Source organism: Pogona vitticeps, chromosome 4 (assembly GCF_051106095.1).
Source record: "Pogona vitticeps strain Pit_001003342236 chromosome 4, PviZW2.1, whole genome shotgun sequence".
NCBI classification, from domain to species: Eukaryota; Metazoa; Chordata; class Lepidosauria; order Squamata; family Agamidae; genus Pogona; species Pogona vitticeps.
In genome coordinates this window covers 76,321,008-76,345,350 of record NC_135786.1, presented here as the reverse complement: position 1 = coordinate 76,345,350, position 24,343 = coordinate 76,321,008, and the positions used below count along the sequence as shown (strand labels likewise).

At 39.1% G+C, this 24,343-nt stretch overlaps 1 protein-coding gene across 5 annotated transcripts in view; it reads right to left on the bottom strand.

The window, feature by feature from the left end:
- AK4 (adenylate kinase 4) overlaps window positions 1-24,343 on the bottom strand; it is a 32,689-nt gene that overhangs the window by 5,314 nt on the left and 3,032 nt on the right. For 4 of the 5 annotated variants that reach the window (XR_013544963.1, XR_013544964.1, XM_020806085.3 and 1 more), the window contains exon 3: window positions 8,324-8,443. The exons of the other annotated variant lie outside the window; for it this stretch is intronic. Coding sequence is in view for 2 of the 4 variants with exons in the window: in XM_020806085.3 (XP_020661744.1) it covers window positions 8,324-8,443 (120 nt within the window). In the remaining 2 variants the exon portion in view is untranslated. The remainder of the gene's footprint in view (window positions 1-8,323; window positions 8,444-24,343) is intronic. 5 annotated transcript variants of the gene reach the window in all.

Sequence of the window (24,343 nt, the reverse complement as noted above, 5' to 3'; positions counted from 1 at the left end):
CCATTCCCCCAGTGTGTTTCCATGACTAAGTGGGATCCGAACTCTGTTCTCCAGAGTCCTAGTCTGTCACTCTATTCATTCATCACATTGGAAATCCAATGGTTAGACAGCATGAAGTATCACAAGAATCTTGCTCAAGTTGTAGAAGAAAGGGATTCTATTTTTATTTCAATGGTCCGAAGAACAGTGTACACTGAATTCAAATGTGAGATACAGAGATATAGATTCAAAGATGATCCACTGATTTTTCCTATCCTCTTGAGAAAAATATATAATATATATTACAAAAATATATACAATCACAGCTCCTGTTGAAGACCCATGTAGGCCAGCTTCTTGTTTCCCACAGTGACTGCTTCACATATTTCACTTCTAAGCTAGCTAAGATACTTCAAACAAAAGTACTGTGTCTTATTTTTACATCTGTGTCAAGCAAACAAACCAGAAAGGTAACTGAAATAACTAAGGGGGTAAACCATTGGTAAAACTACAGAGAACACTAGGTTGGTTGACAGAAAGTTGTTTCTATCCTTTTAAAAATGCATGAAACTCTTTTTCTGTCACCAGCTTTGACTAGACTTTTATGTTTTCCTTCAGACAGTGAGAATCACTGTACAGGAGAGGTTAAATTTTAGCTTCATGTCATATATAAAGAAACAACATGGCATTTCACACAAACCACCACAAGCCTCCTGGGGCCCTGAGCCAACACTGGTTTCTTTATGCTGGAGAACAGGAACAGGTCAGAATCCTGGCAACAATTTATTTCCTCATCCACAAACTGCAGTATTTCAGGAATAATATGTTTGTTCAAGTCCGTTACTGTTTTCAATTTCCAGGTAAATCACCTTTCCCTCTTATTGCTCTACTACAAATCTGTAACTTAATTAAAGGAAGAGAGAAGTAAATACTGAATAAATGGAAAAAAACAAGTAAATAAGATTTGTGTAAATGGAAGTTAAGAGCTTGGAAGTAATCTCCTTTTCAAAAAAATGCATGATTGTATTATTTTTATTTGCAAATACTAAAGACATTCTTCTGAAGTTACAATATCTAGAACAGTGGTTCTTAACCTTTGTTTCTCAGATGCTTTTGAACTGCAACTCCCAGAAACCCCAGTCAGCACAGCTGGTGGTGAAGGCTTCTGGGAGTTGCAGTCCCAAACTCCTGAGTAACCCAAGGTTAAGAACCAGTGATCCAGAACAATGATGTGTTGAGTGACAAATATTGCTTATTATTGCATTGGTTACTTAGGTGTCATTTTTGAGATATAGGGGACATTTCTACAAAACAAATCATTTTTGCAATTTTCAAAAGCTTGAACAGCAGAAACAAATAATTATTTTTAATTAACATTAATGCATTAATTCTAGTAATATTTTAAAGCTCTGTTCTGACCAAAACTATTCTCAGACCTCTTTCCAAGTTAAACAGGTAAAAAGATATAGCTCCTGCATTTCAAGCCATCTAATGCCTAGGTTCTTAACGTGGGCGATAATGCCCCCCAGGGGGCGATTTCATTTTTCAGGGGGGCGGTAGAACGAAAAGGGGCGGCGTGGGGGCGCTGGAGCAGAAGGGGGGCAGTAGGGGGGTGCTGGAGCAAGCCAAAACTGTGAAGATGGCTGCAGCCTTTTTACAGTGAGCATGAATATATATTTTCCTCCAATTTTAATTTAGTTTCAGACTTTTTGTCTTGAAATTTTTAGTTCCTGCATTTGTTTTTATGCCCTTTTAATATTTCTTTTTGCGTCTTAAAATTCACTTGCAACTAAATCATTAAATGTTACTTTTGGGGGGGCATTTCATTTTCTTGGAATTTAATTTTGTTTTCAGGGGTCACTGGATTTAAGTGTCTTAAATAAATAAATAAATAAATAAATAAATAAATAAATAAATAAATAAATAAATAAATAAATAAATAAATAAATAAATAAATAAAAGATATCACCACGGGGAGGGGGGCCGATGATAACTTCCACAATGGCTCAAGGGGGCGTTTCTTTCAAAAAGGTTAAGAACCACTGATCTAATGCATACAAGCATCCATTCTCTTAAATCCCATTAGCTTCATTTTTCCCCTGTGAAGCCTTCTGCAGGTACCAGCAAAATCTGCTGTGATGTGCTAGGAAGTCCTTCACAGAATATTTGCAGAGAGTATGGAGAAGGCCAGGGATTGGTGAGGAACCCTGTCTTCTGTCATTGAGGCTTGGGGCTGGCATGATGTTGCATTTATGCCTACATTGCAGAATAGTTATTTCTAAAACTCAGTGATTTAAAATTATAGAAATAAAACTCTGGATCAATTAAATTTGAGGAATTTAGGTTTGTCCATCAATTCATAGTGTGTTTAAGAGCAGGATTTAAAGTGAATGCTATCAACCAGCAAGAGAAGAAAATTAACTATTGTTTTAGATTCCATAACTAAAAATAATAATAATCAGCATTAAATAAATAGGCAAATAAATTATGGTTTAATTCCATGACACTATGCTCCACGAACTTAGAGAAGTAAAGTTGTAACTGAAATATGAAGTTCTCCAAAGAGGCAAAGACCCATTCCACAAATTTTCACATGAAAAAATGTACTTTTTAGGGTTACTGCTAGTGGTTTTAATGTCTCAATTTTTATTTTTGTTTTCTATTTTATGAGTTGTAACCTGCCCAGAGTAGTGCTGTGACACTAATGGGAGTGGGGTACAAACTGAATAAATAAATAAAATAGTTGAATATGAATATAAATTATCCTTGTGATTCTTGACATTTGATCTATCAAATGTGCTTTGGACTTCAATTCCTTAATGTACTAATTGGCAATAACCAATGATTAAGGATTCTTGGAAGTTCAAAACATCTAGAAGGCCAATGGTTGAGAATCAATGATTCAGACTAATGTATCAGGACAAGTTAAGCAAAACGCACAGGCCCTTTCATACTTTACTATCCAAGTCCCTTTAGACAAAAGACCCTGGTGAGAAGCAAATGGGCTTTCTCATCTGCCTTCTTGTTTAGAAATATCCTTCCTCTTCAGTTAAGCTTACTCAGTATCTTCGTAAGGGAAGTACAATCTGGACTTATTTGGTACCTTAACTCTGTTCAGTACTCATTCAATTTATGGTCTTAATCATTAATTCCAAATGGAAAAGCAATCAGGTTACTGACATCCTTAAACAGTAGCTGATTCATCTTTGATTTCTCGACAGATACATTTGTAAAGGAGAATGAGAAGGAATTCCTTCGTGGCTCATACAAATTGCACATAATTACTTGAATCTATCTCCACCCCATGCCCTACAGCTGTAACTTGTCAGGAGTGGCCCTGTGCTCTTCAGCACACAAAAACAACCCTCCCAATTCTCTTGAAAGGATTTCCAGAAAATATCTGTTTATTTCTTCTTTACATCTGCTTAAATATAGGGATTCAGGGTTCAAAAATCCAGCTGAGCCCATTGCGCCCTTAGTGATTTGTTGCCAGTTCAATTTATCTGTATGCACAGAGACTTGCTTTTGAAAAACAAAATAAAATCATTTGGAGAGATCTCTTTTTAAATTACCAAGATGTAAATCTGCAAAGGTAAGCCATAGTTTGCACTGTTCATTGCATACAAACCAAATTGCTATTAAGAATTTATCTTGGCTCTGTTCCTTCCCACCCACCTAACAGTTGCTACTTGTCGCACTTCAGCAATATGCACTGTTTCATGTAACAGAAGGCTGGCTGATCAAGGAGTATCTCAGCTTGCTCATATCCCCAAGCAGTGGAAGGCAGGGGGAGGGTTGAAGATGAGCAAAAAGCCTCTGAGCTGCTTCTAACCGAGAAAGCTTAAGTCACTAATAAAGAGGCCTTAAGTTTGGCCCTCCAGACATTGGGACGGCAGCTATTACCATTCCACACCCCAAACTATGCTGGCTAGAGCTGATAAGAGTTGCACGACCACATTTTGCCTATTCCTGAGGTGAAGGTATGTATTTTCCCAAGCACTACTCCTTTACTGGCCCAACTAAAAGCACTGATGACTGTCATCATTGTCGTAAACAATCTGACATTCGGTTTGCTGAAGAATTGTCTTCTCCCACACACCTCTTTGCCTGTACAAGATGGTTTCCTGGAATGTCATCCCTGCCACCTCAGGTGAGGTGACTGCAGACAGGGCAAAAGAGCCTTCTTAGTAATAGACAAGAAACAAAACAAAACAAAAGCAAAACAAAAGACAAAAATAAGAGACAAACATGTTGTGGCATTTAAAAAACTAATTGCTATCGTTTGATGTGAGCTTTAATGAATCCATTCCAGTTCCTCAGCTATAAGAGGGAAACTATATGAAAATCATTTATACATGGCCCCATGACCAGGTAGGACACAGAAGCACAAAATGACAATGGTTGGTTAGTTTAGTAGACACAAGGATAAATTGTGTGAGTCAATGTAGCATTTCAACTTGGTAGTGACTGATATTCAGTCTTTTTCAATGGGGTTCTTTCCCTTTGAAGCCTTGTTCTGTACAAAGTGATAATGGTTTGCTGGTAAAGACTATGGATGATAACAACAGAGTTGATACAATAATCCCAGTATTAGCATCCCAGCTATGTTGTTTAATCGTTAAGTCGTGTCCGACTCTTCGTGACCCCATGGACCAGAGCACACCAGGCCCTCCTATCTTCCACTGCCTCCCGGAGTTGGGTCAAACTCTTGTTGGTAGCTTCAATGACGTTGTCCAACCATCTTGTCCTCTGTCGTCCCCTTCTCCTCTTGCCTTCACACTTTCCCAACATCAGGGTCTTTTCCAGGGAGTCTTCTCTTCACATGAGATGGCCAAAGTATTAGAGCCTCAGCTTCAGGATCTGTCCTTCCAGTGAAGACTCAGGGTTGATTTCCTTCAGAATGGGTAGGTTTTTCTGCTTTGAGTCCAGGGGACTCTCAAGAGTCTCCTCTAGCACCACAATTCAAAAGCATCAATTCTTCGGCAGTCAGACTTCTTTATGGTCCAGCTCTCACTTCCATACATCGCTACTGGAAAAATCATAGCTTTGACTATGTGGACCTTTGTCGGCAAGGTGAAGTCTCTGCTTTTTAAGATGCTGTCTAGGTTTGTCACTTTCCTCCCAAGGAGCAGGCATCTTTTAATTTCATGGCTGCTGTCACCATCTGCAGTGATCATGGAGCCCAAGAAAGTAAAATACGTCACTGCCTCCATATTTTCCCCTTCTATTTCCCAGGAGGTGATGGGACCAGTGACCATGATCTTAGTTTTTTTGATGTTGAGCTTCGTTTTTTGCAATCTCCTCTTTCACACTCAATAAGAGGTTCTTTAAATCCTCCTCACTTTCTGCCATCAGAGTGGTATCATCTGCATATCTGAGGTTGTTGATATTTCTTCCGGCAATCCTACTTCCATTTTGCATTCCTCCAGTCCAGCCTTTTCACATGATGTATTTTCATATGAGTTAAATAAGCTGGAGTACAATATACAGCCTTGTCGTACTCCTTTCCCAATTTTGAACCAATCAGTTGTTCTGTATCCAGTTCTAACTGTTGCTTCCTGTCCCAGATTTCTCAGGAGATAGATAAGGTGGTTAGGCACTCCCATTTCTTTAAGGACTTGCCATAGTTTGCTGTGGTCCACACAAAGGCTTTTGTGTAGTCAATGAAGCAGAAGTAGATGTTTTACTAGAACTCTTTGGCTTTCTCCATGATCCAGCGCATGTGAGCAATTTGGTCTCTAGTTCATGTGTAGAGTCACGTCTTGTGTTGTTGGAAAAGAGTGTTTGTGATGACCAGCTTGTTCTCTTGACAAAACTCTATTAGTCTTTGCCCTGATTTGTTTTGAACACCAAGGCCAAACTTACCTGTTGTTCCATTTATCTTGTGACTCTCTGCTTTAGCATTCCAGTCCCCTATAATGACAAGAACATCTTTCTTTGGTGTCATTTCTAGAATGTGTTGTAAATCTTCATAGAATTGGTCAATTTCAGTCTCTTCAGCATCAGTGGTTGGTGCATAAACTTGGATTACTGTGATGTTGAAAGGTCTGCCTTGGATTCATATTGAAATCATTCTATCATTTTTCAGATTGTATCCCAGTACAGCTTTTCCCACTCTTTTGTTGACTATGAGGACTATTCCATTTCTTGTACGGGAATCTTGCCCACAATAGTAGACATGATAATTATCAGAATTTGCCCATTCCCATCCATTTTAGTTCACTGACACCCAGGATGTCAATGTTGATTCTTGCCATCGCCTTTTCGACCACATCCAGCTTACCAAGGTTTATAGATCTTACATTCCAGGTTCCTATGCAGTATTTTTCTTTGCAGCATCGGACTTTCCTTTCACTTCCAGGCGCATCCGCAGCTGAGCATCCTTTCAGCTTTGGCCCAACCACCACTTCATTAGCTCTGGAGCTACTTGTACTTGTCCTCCACTCTTCCTCAGTAGCATATTGGATGCCTTCTGACCTAAAGGGCTCATCTTCCAACATCATTTCTTTTAACTTTTTGTTTCTGTTCATGGGATTTTCTTGACAAAAATGCTGGAGTGGCTTGTCAGTTCCTGCTCCAGGTGGATCACATTTAGTCAGAACTGTCCACTACGACCTGTCCGTCTTGGGTGTCCCTGCATGGCATAGCCCATAGCTTCTGTGAATTACTCAAGCCCCTTCGCCACAACAAGATAGCAATCCGTGAAGGGGGCTATCCCAGCTATGCCAGAGATTTTTCAACTGGTGCATATTTCCCAGTGATTATTTTAACTCAAAACTTTCACTAATCTGGCTTGGAATTTTTTCTTCCATCCCTTGATTATAAGGTAATTTTATTTTTGATTATGTCCTTTTTTTAAAAAAAATCCATTATTATTATCTTACTTATAAACTATCCAGGAAATATTCAAATTAGGGCCTGGCACCTTAATCTGTAAATACATCTTTCTTGATAGAATGCCTATAAACACAGCTAGCAGTTGTTCCTGAAGTGAATTGAGCAGAGAGTGACTATAATGGTCATAGAAATTATCTTGGGAAAGTGTTTTCCTTTATAATTTAACATATGAAAAATGAATTGCTAGAATTACTAGATTCCATTAAGACATGAAAATCCTACTCTGTAGTTCCTGGGACATTTCCACTCCCTCAGATTATTTCTTGGGGCATGGGGAATGTAGAAGAAAGGAAGCAAGTTAGCCGTTCTTCTGATCCAGCAGAAAAAGAAACCCAACAGGCATCAGCCCTTGTTTCATACAATTTTAAGTGCATAGCACTTGCCAAGTATCCCAGTATGTTTGCACCAACTGGGCAGAACAACAGATTGAGGTCGCAAGTATGCATCCTACTAAGCAACCTTCATAATTCAGTTGCTTGTTTCTTAGGAAATGGTTTTGTACTACACTGGCAACTACTGCACAAAATGCTGCCCAAAGCTTTTCAGCAATTAACCAATTATTTTACAGTGCACCTGAGGCAAAATAAACACAAATTCAGCAGCAATTTAGGAAAGAGGCATTCCCAATATCTTTTCCAACATAACTCAGGCAAGTAACTGTATCAGTCTAAACTGAGAGAAATCCCAGATTGCTTAGTTTGGTTTCCTCTAACTGAGTGGATTGAACAACAGCACTCAGCATCTCCACCCAGCCAATGTGGTTTCGGTGGGAAAGATAGCATTGGTCATCCAAAACAGCTGAGGGGCCATTACCTTAGGAAACATGGCCACGGCTGCCACCTTTTGGGCACATCTCAACAAATGCACCTTTGTGACAGGACCTGAATATTATTATTCACATCTGTATTCAATGTTGATGGTTGCCAAAAGCAAAACTATGAATTCTCTGTTCTCAGATGCTCCCCAGATGCGTTCCTTTGCCTTCCCACTCCACCACTAGTTGCTAAAAATACTGGAAGAACTCAGCGTCATCATCTTCACTGATTTTCATGTTATGTTACTTTCCATAAATGGCACATTTAGTGCTATTTACCTATATTTATACCTAACATTTACCTATATTAAATTTTAAAGGGCCTGTGTAAGACAGTAGGACAGATTTATTTATTTATTTATTTATTTATTTATTTATTTATTTATTTATTTATTTATTTATTTATTTTCTACCCTTCCTTTCCCCAAACAGGACCCAAAGCCACCTATAACATGAATTTTCAAACAGATAATGCTAAAACACAAACACACATAGAATAGATTAACAGAATTAAAACAGAGAATTATCACATCAAAACATGTACATAATTAGTGTGGTTTAAAAACAATTTTTAAAAAGCAGAAAATATTTACTTGCACTTGAACTTTAAGAAAAGAAAAGAAAACAGCTTACCATCAAGCAACCAAGGCTGGCTCTGCATTTTCTGCAGTTCTGTCATCATGACGCGTGTGAATACATGATCTGGCACCAAAAGGCCTTTCTCAAGATACTGCTTTGCCAATATGCCCACATCTGTTCAAATGACGGGGAGAAAAACACAGAAACTTCTGATAATTTTCTTGAAACATCTCTATTGATCTCTATTCTGGAGGATTTATCTCCCCCACCAATTAAGAAAAGAGAACAGAATGTTCAGGGGGAAAGGCACAAATAAAAAGGCTGACTTTCATAATTCCACTTGTTATCTCAGAGTTATCTCCCCTCTGCTCACCCCAATGCCTCTTCCATCTAGGAAGCTGAAGAGGAGACCGTTCCAGGAAATCTAGTTGGCTGGTTAAGCTTCAGTGCCTTTTGACATCACCAGCCCCTATTCCCATGGCATCCCTCTCCTCATTAGCAGAATTCCAATTCCCAGTGCTGCCTTGCCAAGTTTGGTGAATCATTACATTCCCAATCACCCAAATGGCACGTGCTTTAAAAGGAACTCTCTCAAATCTGCTAGATGTAAGACGAAGTCCAGAGCTATAAGGGAACCCGCTTGGCACAGACAGTAGAAAGGAAGAGACAGGAAGCATCATAAGAACCCTCAGAAATTAAATGAAAAGTTAAATAACACAAAAGTGGCCTGACAAAGAAGGTAAACAGAAGGGGCCTAGGATGGAAGATAACCAGGTTGGGTCCAGATGGATGAGACAGAAAACAATGAGTTAAACAAGAGGGCCAACAGTCCAGAAGGAGTCAACTAATGAAATAAGAGGCAAGAGATGTAAAGAAAGTTGATAGGAAAATCATAAGCCAGTGGGAAGAAAGACTGAGCTAGAACAGTGAGGAATGAAGAAGAAATGGAAACACTCAACTACAGACCATTTTTACAGGCAATTTTCTTGCCCATCCCAGTATTTGACATCTTGTGAAAGACTTAATGTATCACTGAGATAATTCAGGTGTTTTTGGACTGCATCTCCCAGAAACCCATCCAGCACAGCTAGTGCCATGGGAGTTGCAGTCTGAGAACACGTCGGTTATCTAAGATTGGGAACTACTGGTATAATGGAAAGGGTGTGGAGGAGAAAATGAAACAATAAATGGCAGCAAGCTACCTGATGAAAATAGTCTGTCAAAATAAGCATTTTTCCCCCAAGGCATTCAACTGTCTGAGCCTGTAACAACATGCATTTTCTCCATGTTCCATTTGTTCAGTGCAAATATATATATATATCTTTTTTACAGATTGAGTGGGTTAAACATATGCATCCTCCAAATTAAACACCTTCCACTTCCCCCTCCCATTTTGTCAGAATAAGCCCAAATTGGTATCAGTATTCTGAAAGACATTTCAGTAAACTATTTATAGCTGGATCTTAATGAATTTATGTTCACAACAGCCTTCTAGATCACTGAGTGGTGCATAAACCAGAATGCATTTAGAAAGTTCTCTATTGATGGTACAGTATTCTGTTTTCTAGCTGAAAAACAGATATAAAATTATAGTAGGTCTTTGTAGCTATTTGCATAAAAACACCTGAACATAACTTTAGAGCAATAGCAGCAGCAAGGCAATTGGTAAAAAGATTAAATCTTGAAAGGGAAAAGAAAATGTTAGTTGATGCCACACCTTCATTCTTTATTTTGCCTCTTTCAAATCAGGGTCTTTATCTGAAGTATAGTTTTCCTGCTGTACTAAAATATATTACAGAATTTGCCCAGCAGGGTGCTCTAAAACAGAGGACATGGTACATTTTCTAACAGAATATTCTCTGTATGTAGATCTGAGGGACCAAGACCTTAAACCCTTAACAACTGGGATCAAGAACACTTCCTCTTTACGTATAGTTTTATTCCTGCTAGCTGGCACAGACTACTATATATCCTATATAGGACCGCTAAATTCATTAAACAAGCCATGGAAAGATGGAACTTACTGCCCACTTCGCAATTTCTTCAAGTCAATTTCACATCTTGTTAATTTTTTGAGAATGCCTATTTTATAATTTTATCACTATTATTGTATTCATTTAATCTTTTTATGCTTATTTATATGCATTTACATTAGATTTCAAATACTATTTTTAAGATTGGTCTAATTTATGCTCTCGTGTACAGTCCGATCAGCTAGAAAGCAATTGTGTGTGTGTGTATGTATGCATGCATGCATGCATGCATGCATGTATGCAGGCAGGCAGGCAGGCAGGCAGGCAGGCAGGCAGGCAGGCAGGCAGGCAGGTAGGTAGGTAGGTACAGTGGTACGAAGGAGGTACCACCTTGCAATATGAGATCCATTTTTTAATTCTCAGTCTTATGAGTAGAAACCTTTGTCTCTCCAGATGTTCTAAAGGGACTGCAACCCTCCCAATCTCTTACCACAAGCCATCCTGGGTTGGACCAATGGCACCTATCAGCCAAAATCACAAAGATTTCCCATGAACTGCCTTGGGTCACAAAGAGTCTATGAAGCAGCTCAGAAACATTCAGGCTCACACTGTTACATTAAGGTTAAACTTTAAAGAGATGTAAGTCACTGGCACTGAACCTTCACAGAATAATTCTGTTAATTCAAGAGATCATTACAGTGTGGCTATCACTTACTATTACTAAGAATGACAAGGAATAAAATTGGAGGGGAAAGGTCATTAGTCAAGAAAGTTGGCATTTAAAAATTAAAAGAACAAATTTTAGAAGTGTTATTGATTAGGAATAACTAACTAATTTTTAATGAACTATTTCCAAGTTCTGTTGTGAAGAACATTCCCTTCACCTTTACTTCTAGTAGGGCCATTGCTTATTTGAACAGCTGCACGACTCCACTACTTACTGAATTTAGTCCTGCCTTACAGCAGCTGAAAAATGCAACCATCTTCTTCCCCTTCCTGAACAATCAACTGAGGACTTACTGACACCATTTTACTGCCCAAGCCAGTATAGCAAATGGCATCCCTTTCAAACAAGATGCATCACACTCAAGGCAAATTAATGTATTCTGAAATCCAAGGCAGAAAATATCATATGTACCACCTCACATCGTCCAGCAATTATCATAATAAGAACTCACGTTCTTTCTTTCTTGACACTAAACATCAGCTGTCTAGGTGAGCGGACTCAGTTTAGCTAATGGTAAAGTCAGTCCTGCAAGCTTCATCTGCTACTGTGTGCTACTCCCCTGAATTCCCACAACAGACTTTCTTTGAGTGTTTGCCCAGATGTGTAAGAGGAGGACTTGGCCAGAGGGATGGGGTGCACATGCTGATCCACCATCTCCATTCCCAAACCTTGCCATGCTGTTCAGTATGTTCTACTCCTGTTCACTAGAACATAAGCTGTATCCTCCATGTATTTGGGGACCTCAGTGAAGATGGCTTCTGATCCAATGGAACATTCCACCCACATTCAAGCAAAGATGAGTAGAGAAGCCCTTCAGACCTGGGTGCTCAATGTGGGCAGGCAGAGGTTGGATTTAGAGTTCTCCGGATCCCCGCTATCAGCATGGCCAGTGACCATCTTGGCTAGAGAGCTCTGGGAGCTGCAGTCCTGAAAAGTAACTTTTCTAAGCTTTGGGAGAGAGGTACAAGTTTAAGACAACAAAGGGTTCAGATAAACTTAGAAGGTTGAGAGAACTTCACCTAAGAGAATGATTAGCTATTTTAAAATGGCACTATGTATCTCACATCACACAACAACACAGGCCAGCCTTATATATGGAAAAAAGTACGCTAACATACAGGGAACACGTTATTAAATAATGTATACACTGTACTATCAGTGGTCAGATGTTTAGACCCAGCTCTCAAACGCTTTCTTTGACAGCATCATATTCTTGCCCAAGAAGTTTAAACACCACTTTCTGTCGACCAGATTGTTTACATATTAACTCAAGACTGATGTGGAAAAATCTTCAACTCTTCTAACTAGGTGAAAGACTAATGTTAGGGGAACAGTCCTGCCTTTCACCAAGTACTCTTTTATTAGTATATGACCTAAGGAAAGTTTTTTTGGTTTCTTCACAATAATGTGCTCTGCTGAGGACTCTCTTTAGCAAACAGAAGACTGGCAAACAGGAGATTCCATTTGCGACAGCAGATGCTGCTTGTCTGACAAATACTGGGTCCAACAACTTGCAAGCCTTTTCTCACAGTGAAAAATTAAAACTTTTAAGACAGATACAATCAAGCATTCACAAGACTTTAATATAAATACCTGCCAAAGAGATATACTGTAAATCTAAGCCTAGACCCCTACCTACCCAATAGCAGAAACTCTTTGCCAGGCCAGCAACAAGGTTCGCAGGGTGGATTTGCAAAGCAATGGCCAGTTCTCAATTCTAATTTCTGGCTCCTCAGCTAATCCAGCCATTTTAGTGAGTTAGGTATCTAGTTGTGGAGCCAGAGATTGGCAGTTCAATTCCCCACTGTGCCTCCTTCCAAGCAGAACCAGCCAGTGTGGCCTTGGGCAGACTGCATTGTCCCAGGATGCCCCCAGAACAAGGGAATGGTAAACCATTTTTCTCTACCTAGAAGACCTCAAAACAGGTTGCCATAAATCAGAATTTACTTGACAGCATATGATGATTATTAGGAAACAATGAAAAGTGAGAAATGAAGGTTCTAATCCCCCCACTTTTTTCTAAGGTGCACAACATTAAGCAAAAACTCACACAAAAGAAAAATATAGAACAGTAACAAGCAAATAGAGCAAAAAAAAAAAATCTACAAATGATTAACATTACTAGTGATGCAAAGGATGCAAAAGTCTAAGTACAGTGTATTTAGATGTTGTACCTTCATGCTTTCTTTTTATAAAAACACAACGAATGGATACTTCTTTTCATAAAACTATTTTCTTGTTCTGCCGAGGAATACACAACAGACCAATACAGCACAGTCTACATCATCATATTTATGTTGAAAGTGACAGCAAGAGAGACTGGGAGGCAAGTGAGCTCATTTTGCTAAACTGTGAGAGCATGAGTCATAGGTTAAAATAAATAGAATGTTTCACTAAAAATCAAGTCAGGGATTTGTGTGCACACCCATTGCCACAAAATAAGGAATTTTTATCAAAGAATACATTGTATATCTGATAGACAGCAATTTACCTCTCTTACTGTGACATGTATTCCCAACCTCCATTCCATATGAAAATTCCCCAAGGCATTCTAACTGACCCGGACTACAGTCTCTAAAGCTAAACACTATTATGCAACAAAAAAATTGCAGATGACCTGGAATAACATTTTTCCACATGCAGATTTTAAAAGTGCATACACATAACTTAGCTAGAAGCTTATGAATGGACTGTTGCTAGGAAGAGACAATTCCTAACACAGCTGCAAGGTAAGGTGGTTTGTCTACACCAGGGGTTCCCAAACAGTGTGCTGCATCTCTATGGGTCAACCAGGACCTAAGTCAGAAGCGTCTTTTGAAAAGAGACGAAACATAGAGCTATGAACGCTGCAGATGAATCAGAAGTGAAGGCTGTGCACCTGCCTCTCCTTGCCTCATCTCTAGGATTCCTTGTAGAGGTGCTTGCCAGGCGGTCTTCAGAGTTTCCTGCATGAGGACCTGAAAGGAGGTGGGACCTTGGGGATATTTGAGAATGGGGGAGATGGGATGGCTAGGGAGGGGTGTCAAGATCCTGGCCCTGGTGGCACTGAGACCCCAATGACCCCTCTGAGCATGGGGGGCCGCAGCCAGTGGTCAGTAAATCAAGGGAGCTGTGAGTCCAAAATGTTTGGGATTGACTGGTCTACACTATCTACAAACTCAGGCTTGTCCTTGAAGCACACTGTCTTTCTCTAGAGTTGGAAGAGAATTTGGCTGCTTAGTTGTAGCATCCAAATGTCACACCACCTCTCCCCAACAAATATTTATAAACAATGAATGTAAAATTTCTGGAGTCCATTAATGCACCCATTCCTTTTATCATTGCCTACTGGGGGACAAAAGAAACCATTAGGTATCTCCTAGAGGCTGGCTTTGGAACAGAGGCAGTTCAGTTGTACATAAGATTTCACAATCCTTTTGTCAATGTAAGAGTGAAGGAAGTGAAGTATCATTTTCTCTACTTCTCTAAGCCTAGTGGCAACAAACATTTCAGAGCTAGGAACAGAAGAATAGGCAACGATCCATGGATCACTAATTATGGGGAATGTGAAAACAATAAAACCTCTACTCCACTCTCTGACTCCACCAGCACTGGTATAAGAGTGAAAGATGGGGAGGGGCCACAGGTCAATGATAGAATACATGGTTTGCACACAGAACTTCTTGGTTTCTGTCCCTGCCTTCTCCAGGTAGGTCTGGCAAGACTCTTACCTGAAAACATGGAAAGCTGCTGCCAATCAGAATTCATAACACTGGCCTAGATCAACCAACAGTCTGACTTGTTATAAAGCAACTTCTTATATTCCAATGAAGTAAGATCATTTTCTCTAGACTTTTGCTCAACAAGCGGGACTAATAATGCCAACACAGTATTGAGAAATAAATATGATACCAAAGCCAATTTTCATCATTATAACATGAAGCATTATAAGCACCCTTTCTACCATTTTACAGAATTATATGGTTGACTCCGGCAGCAGAGTCTAAGAGACAACAGCAAGAAGTTGGAAGATAAAGCTTTGTGCTGAATACCCTCTCTGTGTTTTTGCAGGTTCTTTTGGTGTCTTGATTAATTTTTATACAAAAGTGTTGTTTAATAGTTTTTAATTAAATAGTTTCTTGTGTTTTTAACCATACTAATATTTTAATTATTGTGAGCCATCGTAAGACCTTTTACGGGGGGAAAACAGCACAGAAATGAAATTAATTAAATAGTTTGTTCTGTGTCTTAAGCTATACTGCTGTTTTCAGGTGAAGTGGGACAATTGTCCAATCTTTGATTTTGAACTAATATTTATATTTGAGCAAACAAGCTGATCTAATCAATATTGGTATGTGTAAGGGAGAGAGGGGGTGATCTTGGGCCAGAATCCTCCTGTGTGTTAATGGGGTGGGGCCAACGCAGAGCTTATGCAAGTGGGAATCCAGTACTCCTTTGTGCAAGCATATGCCCCATTGAAACCAACAGGGTGAATCTCTGACTTGTGTAACAATAAGCCAGAAATCATGGAAGGTCAGTAGACACAGCCTTACACTTTATCTATGACAAACAGAATATAGACAGAAGGCAGAATAACTCATCCTGGGAGTTACATACTTCATACTTACATTTTGTTAAATGCAAAATCCAGCATATGTTTCCCATCTACAAGTCCTTGAATCAAGGCTTCATATTCTACCATACAGATCTCTCTATAACTAAGAGGTGTCTGACAAACTAAGAAAACATTTCTGGGTGTATCATCCTTGGCCCTTCCTGGACACATTGGCAAAGAGGAAAATAATCTTTCATCACATCTGTAACACCAGGCAAGGCTAATCCCTATTTGCTTGTTTATTTAGCCAAAGGTGCACAATAAATTCTGATAAGCAACACAAGTGTTGTTGCATTGTTATGAAAAGAAAGAATTTATTTATTTCTCAAGAACTCTTGAGGCAAACTTCAAAAGCAAAGAGACAAGAACCCCTGCTAGAATGGATGGCAGAATCCTTGGCCCTTTCAATTTAAAATACAGTGCTCTTGTCATAATGTGAAAGAAATTCTTTCTGGAACAAAATAAGACTTTTACCACAACTGTATCACAAGACTGGCAAACAAATTTTCAAAAAAACAAAACAAAACCCCAACAGTCCAAAATCCATGCAGTGATGAAACTTTTAAAATTCTCCATAAATAATAATCATGTGTTATCAAGCTGGTTATGATCTATGGTGACTCTCTCAGAATTTTTTCTAAGTATAATTTACTCGAAGATGATTTACTAGGCCTTGCTTTTAATCATACTCTTTGACCATGAAACTCGCCCAAAACCACACAGGTGGCAAGGAAAGTAATCCCATCAACCACTACCATGATCTGGGTGATCTCAGCTGACCCTTCTCCAAGGATGCACTGTGGGGAAGATAATTCTTCAGGATCAGCAATCCCTGGCAGTCCTGTTTCTCATCTCAAAAATGAAACACGATTTTCTTAAGTAGGAATTTGTCAGGCTAAAGTCTGGGAAAGTTACTTTTTTACTACATGGTAAATCTGAAATCACCATGGAAAATGAATGAATTTTTGTAAACTAATCTTTCAAGATTACTAAAGCCACACTTCTACTTACTTCGGAGAAACTGACTAGCATACATGCCAGGCTTCCCCGGTTGCTATAACTAAGACTGCAATGATATATACAGTATATACTGCAGTCTTAGTTATAGAGTAAGTTATATAAAAGTACTGGTTCAATGCTGAAATCCCTTTCTTAAATGAACAATGCATTTTCCATTACTGCAAGAGAACCAAAGTGAAGATACACACACACATCCCATGGTACAGAACAATGGCTGAAATCCTGTTGGTAGAGCTGTGCCATGTAACAAGGATGATGTCATCAGCCATGGCTGTGCCGCAGTTGTTTGGGGGCAATAAGAAGTTTCAAAGAGCGCCTTATAATTTCAGGAATACCCAGGGATTCCTTTCGCCCTGAAGCAGCCTTCAGGAATCACAGAACAGGGATAAAGTCAATCCCCCCCCCTTTCTTTCCACAAACAGGTTGGCCTTCTCATGGTTCACAACATCTGATCTGTTGATCATACAAATACATTAAATTAAATGGCTCACGCCTAACAAACTCCCTAGTCACTGAAATTAGTCCTTTCTACTCTCTTTGGGCAGATGAAACTGACATGACTGGGAAGAATGACAACAATCACCACTTTTGAAGTTCCTTGATAGGAAAGTTGTCATTATCTTTGCATCGACATTTATGGATAAAACAGGCCCAACTATTTTGACATTTGCTGTGTTTTTCACTTGATTTGAGGGGCAATGTGATATGAGCACATGGAAAGAGGTGTACAGCATGTTGGTACATGAAAGGGAGCTGAGGGGTGGCAAACAATGTGAGTGCCTCATACCACTCAAGACGAAATCAATCAGAACCTGGTGCTTTCACATCCTCACACTCTTAGTAACCTTCTCTCTTTCTTCAGAATCTTTTAAGAGACTTCAGACAACATGAATTGGAGCAGAGCCTGACACCAAACTACTGTTTATTTTTCATGTATGTATGAAAGATTTCTGAGAGGGCAAGATGGGGGGGGGGAAGAGAGAGGGAGATTGAGGAAACAAGGCTTCCTTTCACACACTCTCTGGATCAATATTCTGGACTGAGAGAGTTATACACACACTAGAGTAATAAATGCCATTATTTTATACACAGAATCAAGGTGTACAACTGTCAAATGTGGACTTTAAAAAGTATGTATTTATTTGTTTGTTTATTTGTTTGATTTTTATCACGCCCATTTAGACAATGTCTACTCTGCGTGGCTTACAGTTAAGTATCATAAAAATAATTAAAACAACAATTTAAATTGATAATATTAGTATTATTCAAGATGAAAAAGTATAAACAGAAAATTAAAATAAAAAGTAAAGTCAAGTATTGACAGAAGGGAAGGCCTGCCTAAAGAGCCAAGTTTTTAATTGGCTCTTAAAAACACCCAGCGAGGAAGTCTGGCAGATCTCTGACGGAAGGCTGTTCCAGAGTCAAGGGGCCACTACAGAGAATGCCTGGTTTCTTGCTCTTTATTTCCGGGCCTCCCTCGGCATTAGGCCCATCAGCCGTCTTTCCTGGCTATAGCAAGTGATTCAAGTAGATCTAGGTGGGAGAAGGCGTTCTGCTAGGTATCGAGGTCCTAAAACGTTTAGGGCTTTATATATCATCATTAACACTTTCAAATCAATGTGGAAATGAATGGGCAGCCAGAGTGGGAAAGATGTGCTGATGTTTTCTCATCCCACTAAGGAGTCTGACTGCTGCATTCTGCACCATTTGAAGCTTCTGCATCAATCTCAAAGGTAGCCCCGCATAGAGTGCATTACAGTGGTTTACTCTCGAGATTACAAGCGCATGGACCAGAGTGGTGAGGGCCCCACCATCAAGATAGGGACGCAGCTGGGCTATCGACCACAGATGGAAATAGGCGGAGCAGACCACAGACGCCACCTGGGTTTCCATGGAAAGTGCCGGGTCCCGATGTATCCCCAAGCGCTTGGGGATCCAGATGTATCCCCAAGCTGCAAACCTCACTCTTCATGGTGAGAGTCACCCCCCAAAGGAGAGGGAGTTTCCCAAACCACCAATGGAGGGGCCACCCACCCTTAAGACCTCCATCTTGTCCAGGTTCAGCCTCAACCCATTCTCCTGCATCCATTGCAGTACAGTCTCCAGGCAGCGCTGAAGGGACAGAACGGCATCCACTGAAGTAGGTGAAAAGGAGATGTAGAGCTGGGTGTCATCAGCATACTGATGGCATGAAGCCCCACACCCCCTGATGACCCCACCCAGCAGCCTCATGTAGATATTAAACATTGGGGAGATAATCGAGCCCAGCTAAAAAGTTACTATTCTAAAAAGAAAGTAACTTTTTAGGATAATTCCCAGAATTCTCCAAGCCAAATGCTAGCCACCATCTGGCCTGAAGGATTTTAAGACTTCTAGTATTGGGGTATTGGCTGCTCCCTTGATGTCAGACAACAAGAAGCAACAGAGCTAGGTGTCCCCAACACACTGGTACCCTTTTATCCCAAATATTCAAATGACCTCTTCCAGCACTTTACATAGATACATGCCAAAGGTGTCAAACAATGCTTTCCCATCACCACCTTTTGATATGCCCTGACAAAAAGGACCAGTACCACTCCATTGCTATCACTCCAATACCCATGGCAGTCCAACAAGATACCCTGGCCAGTGGTACTGAAAGCCACCTTTAGGTCTAAGCAGCCTAATAAAACTATACTCTCTTTATCCAGTTCCCCACCCAGGTCATCTGTCCAAGGCAGTCTTAGCACTATATCACTAGCAAAAATCTAATTGATATATGTTCAGATAATTAACATAATCCAGGAGTGTTTGGAGATGCAGTGCTGCTACCTTCACTAACTACTCTCTTAGCCAACAATGGCAAATTTGAGATAGCCCAATAATTACTTGTTTCTTTATTTCTTAGATTTATAGCCCACTCAAGGAGTCTCCAGTTGGCACACATGGCTTTCATCCTTTCCACTGTATGCTCATGAGAAGCCTGTGAGGCAGCCCAGGCTGTGCATCTGACAGAGAGTGACAGGGAGGGGCCAAGGCTTCCCCAGAAAATGTCATGACTAAGCTGAAGTTAGAACCTGAATATTCCAACTTCCAGTCAAACACATGTCAGACCATAGTGGCTATTCAAAAATTATAATGTTGTAAGTATCTTCATTTACATTATTTACAATACAGTATTATCGTTATCTAAGGAGAAAATATTTACTTCTTTATAGTTCCACACACCACCAGGCCTTGCATTCAGCATTCTAGTTCTGGAGAGCCAAAGATAAAGCACCATGCAGTCAGATGCTACAGTTTAATTAAGCCTTTTCATTAAGGAAACAAAGTTCTTTTTTCTAGGTCATTAAGTTCTTTTAGCTGGGAAGGATTATCTCCATGCCATAACCCCCTCTGTCCAGCTACTTTAACATTTATTTATTTCCTGTCCCAGTTTTGAGAGAGCTTCAGCATCTTTAGACTAATGCCCTGTAAATAATAACTCGTTCTCTCCTCCAGAAACGTATTGGTCAGAAAAAGAAATCTTTGTTATACATCTCCAAGTACCCATGTTCCTCTGGTTGACAGTGTATCTTTCACACATAACAGAGGTGAGTAACACTCCTTTTCCAGCTAAAATACTAAATGAGAAATAACTTTTGTTTCCAGCGACTAATTAAAACAATTACAAATGTCATCAGTAGCAACATACACAGACAATTGTGAGCTACAGATTATGATAATACAGTACTTATAATAATAATAACTAAAACTACTACTAATAATAATACTTTCCTTTGCTTGTACACCCCCCCACCAAAATATATACCTACAATGTCGACTGATGCAATTAAAGTCATTACTACTACTTAACGTTAAGCAAAGATGACAAGCTTTACAAGATCTTCAAAAATGTTTAATCTTTCCACTCTACTCAAATCTTTCCCCAGTTTGGATAACATCCAGTTTTTTATAACCCAACAATTAAAGGATTATGAATATCCATACTACAGATCCATGCAATTTTTAATAGAAAACAACATACCTTACTCTGTGGAATTCTAACTTCCTATTAAAATCATAGTGTGCAACATTTTCCACGCCTTGGGACTATATCTGGTCACATCAGGCAAAGGAGCATTTGTGCACAGGGATACACACTTTCTGCACACACACCTCATCAAGCAGCTTTGGGGTTGTATGTGTTTAAAGATGAAAGTCCTTCCCTGCCCCAGCAATCTCCAGTGAGATTGTTATTTCTTTGCTGGTACTCTGTTTACTCTATGTATGTGAAGAAGTAGACAACAATCAATAAAAGCTTACACCAAACAAACCTTGTTAGCCTTTAAGAGACCACCAGATACTTTAATATTACCATTTACAACTACTGCACTTGTTTTTCTCCTACCAGAAGTTAGAAATCATAATAGCTGTTTGGACTTTAGATATGACAGCTATAAACAATGATTATGGGCTGCATCCAAACTGTTATCCCAAGTTCTTCAAGCAGCTAGCACGTTTCCCATCTGCACTTCCCTTCCCATGTTTTAACTGAAATGTAACTATATTTATTATTATTCTCATTCCTTGACCAAAGTCCACCTTTAAGCATTTCTAATTCTTTAGTCTTTATTCATGCACTTCAGTACCTTTCTCGATTCATTCATGTCACAATTTATTAAGTCAACATGTGATCATCCAATTGTGATCAGCATGCTTCTAATGTGCTTACCTGACTGAAATCCTATTGCTTAGCACAGTAAGTCACAGCTACAGTATAGCCCCATTAAATCAATGGAACTAATGGAGGAGCTGACTCACCAAATCCCCATTGCCGCTTTGACTTACTACACTAACCAACAGGACTTTAGCCTACGATTCTTAAATGAGCAACTGTTTTGGGTTTAACTATTCGTTTATCTCTTTATTTGGACATTCAATTAATGACTGGAGGGAGCTTACACAGTGAAGAAGTCTAAAAATAGTCAAAGCAGAGTAGAAAAAAATAATTATTTTTCTATTTACTGACTAGGTAATCTCCTGCCCCATATTACTTCACAAACATAAAGAAAAATGAAAGCAAATGAGCAAGCATTTTTCCGGTTGCATGTGCAAGAATTGTTTCCAGGGCCCAATTCATTAGCAAAAGTGTGCCTGCTAAAGGAGCTCTCTCTGGGAAAACACTAGTGATGGGAACTGATTCTGATTCGACCTTTAAAAAATGAGCTTTTAAGCACCTTCCTTTTGTGCAACGGCAAGTGTCTCCAAGATTATACAAGCTATCCACATTCGTTTAATCATAGACATATGCCATCATGGCAACCCTCTTAAGGTTAGGAATACCCCCATCCCACACAAGATCCCACTATACTTGAACAATTTTGCTTTGCACTGTGTGAATGCCTAGTATGTTGGAAGCCGTTCATTGCTACCAAAGAACAGGCTGATCCAGCAGAAGCCTGACAGGCAGGCCCAACAGGCATGGGAGGCTGAATTTTTCAACACATACTTAATCTGTATGTATACTGTATTTTCCCCTATATTGATATCAGATTACCAGTGGTGCCTTGACTTACAAATAGGGTTGCCAGATACAAAAGCCGGACATTTTGAAGTTTTTTAGTTTTGCCTGACGGACAGAGGACATGATCCTGAAAAGGAGGACATGTCCTCCTTTTGCCGGATGTCTGGCAACCCTACTTAGAGTGGTCTATTGACTAGATAGGCGGGATATAAATAAAATAAATAAAAATAAATACGAACACCCTGACGTATGAACATTTTGACTTACGAACAGCTCCGCTCGAAAAATTTTGCTTTGACTTGGGAACTAATGCTTTGCCTTACAAACGGCACCTCTACATACAAACCAAAAAACAGCCGGAACGGATTAATTGGGTTTCAGTGCATTACTATGGGAAATGCTGATTTGACTTACGAATGTTTTGACTTACGAACATCTTCTGGAGCGGATTAAGTTTATAAGTCCAGGCACCACCCTACCCATATATAAGACGAGACCAGGAAGATCTGTGGCCATTCAGATGTTGTTGAGCTCCATTTCCTATTAACCCCAGCTATCTTGGCCACTGGTGAGGGATGATAGGAGTGATCAATAGTTTATCAATAGTTTTAGGGTCATATGTTCTGTGTCAAGGTAATGCCCAATTTTGCTGCAACATCTTGTTTTATTTTATTTATAAGGTAGAAATGTATGTGCTTCCTGAAATAACTAGGCAATTTACTTTACAAATGAGAGACAAGATATATTACTGAACAACCGGAAACATAATTTTAAAGATTTCATTCATTGTCAGATCCATTCATTAAACTAAATTACTTTATTTGAAAGCTATGCCTTTTTTCACTTTCATAACATGGAAAAATTTGACAACGTTTCAAACAGCACATTACTGTTTATTTTCTGCAGCAAACACTGAATATAAAGAAAAATAGTTCAATTATTTTCCCTTTAAGCTTTTAGCTAAGTAAGTCATACATAAGTGGATCTACTATTTTCAATATTTAATGCAATGCGTTCAGCTCTACTGAAACTACTAGATGAAATATCACACACACGTAGATACAATAAGACTCTAATTTAAATAAGTCCTATAGCAGCACATTAATAGGGAACATAACAAGGGCATCTAAATTCATTAAGTCTTTCAAATTACTGTTTGGGAGGATTCAACATTAGACCCACTTACTCAAAGAAAAACCTCTACTGACATCCATGTTAGTTGCTTCCTAGGGCTGTGTTTCATATCAAGGTACTGTATTCAATAGCATATTTCTTTAATATGATCTGGCCTAATTTAAGCAAGTAGGCATCCTGCTGGTTTTAATAGGAACCTTATGCATAAGTCTGATCTTGTCCCACTGTACATTAACTGGTCATATATCTTTACAGTAATATTTCTCCTGCCACCAACCTGCAACAATTCTAAGAAAATCTACAGGATGATCTCCCTACCTAGTCTGGCTTTACCATATTTTATGAAAGAGAAAGCAAGACTAATCCAAGTCAGTCAAGGCAATTAACAGAAGTCATGATACTTTAAAATCTTCTACTTAAGGTCGTCATACTAAAAAGTGGTCTTAACTGGGTTTTTTTTCATTTGATCTATATACCACCCCTCTATTGGAAACATTATTCTGGGAAGTTTACAAATTAAGGACACAGAACCCCTAAACTTCCACTTAGGCACCATACAATTTCCCAGCTGTATCTCTATCACTTTCTGTTTTGTACATATTTTACAGTACTTGTACAGGAGTACTACACATAGTGCAGGCAAATAACAGTTTATACAATAAATAACTCAACAGCAAAATGACCAATTAATTTTTGTTGTAATGATTCTTTTCTGTATTCTACATGGTATCAGCCTCTAACAGCTTTCTATTGAAGCACTAAACTTCAGCCCTGGAGCAAATACAGTGGTAATGTAATTTGAATACAAAATAAAGCTATTTAAGTACAGTATCTATTTACGGGTTTAAATTATAGTTTACTCTCACATATATAAAAGACAGAGAGGTTGTACAGGCAGCTTGATTTGATCCCTTCTCTAATTGTTATGTATATAATAAAACCACAAATAATACCGCATCCATTACCAATATGGCAAATAACATTTAGAAAGGGCAGAACACAAGCCCGGTTAAGCCATAATTGTTGTATGTGGTGAAGCACCAAATGGTGCCGTCACCAACTAGTCACAGTAAGGTGAACAGCAGACTAAGCCAACAAAGTTATTTTGGTACATGAGGAAGAAAATCTCATAAACTGTTCT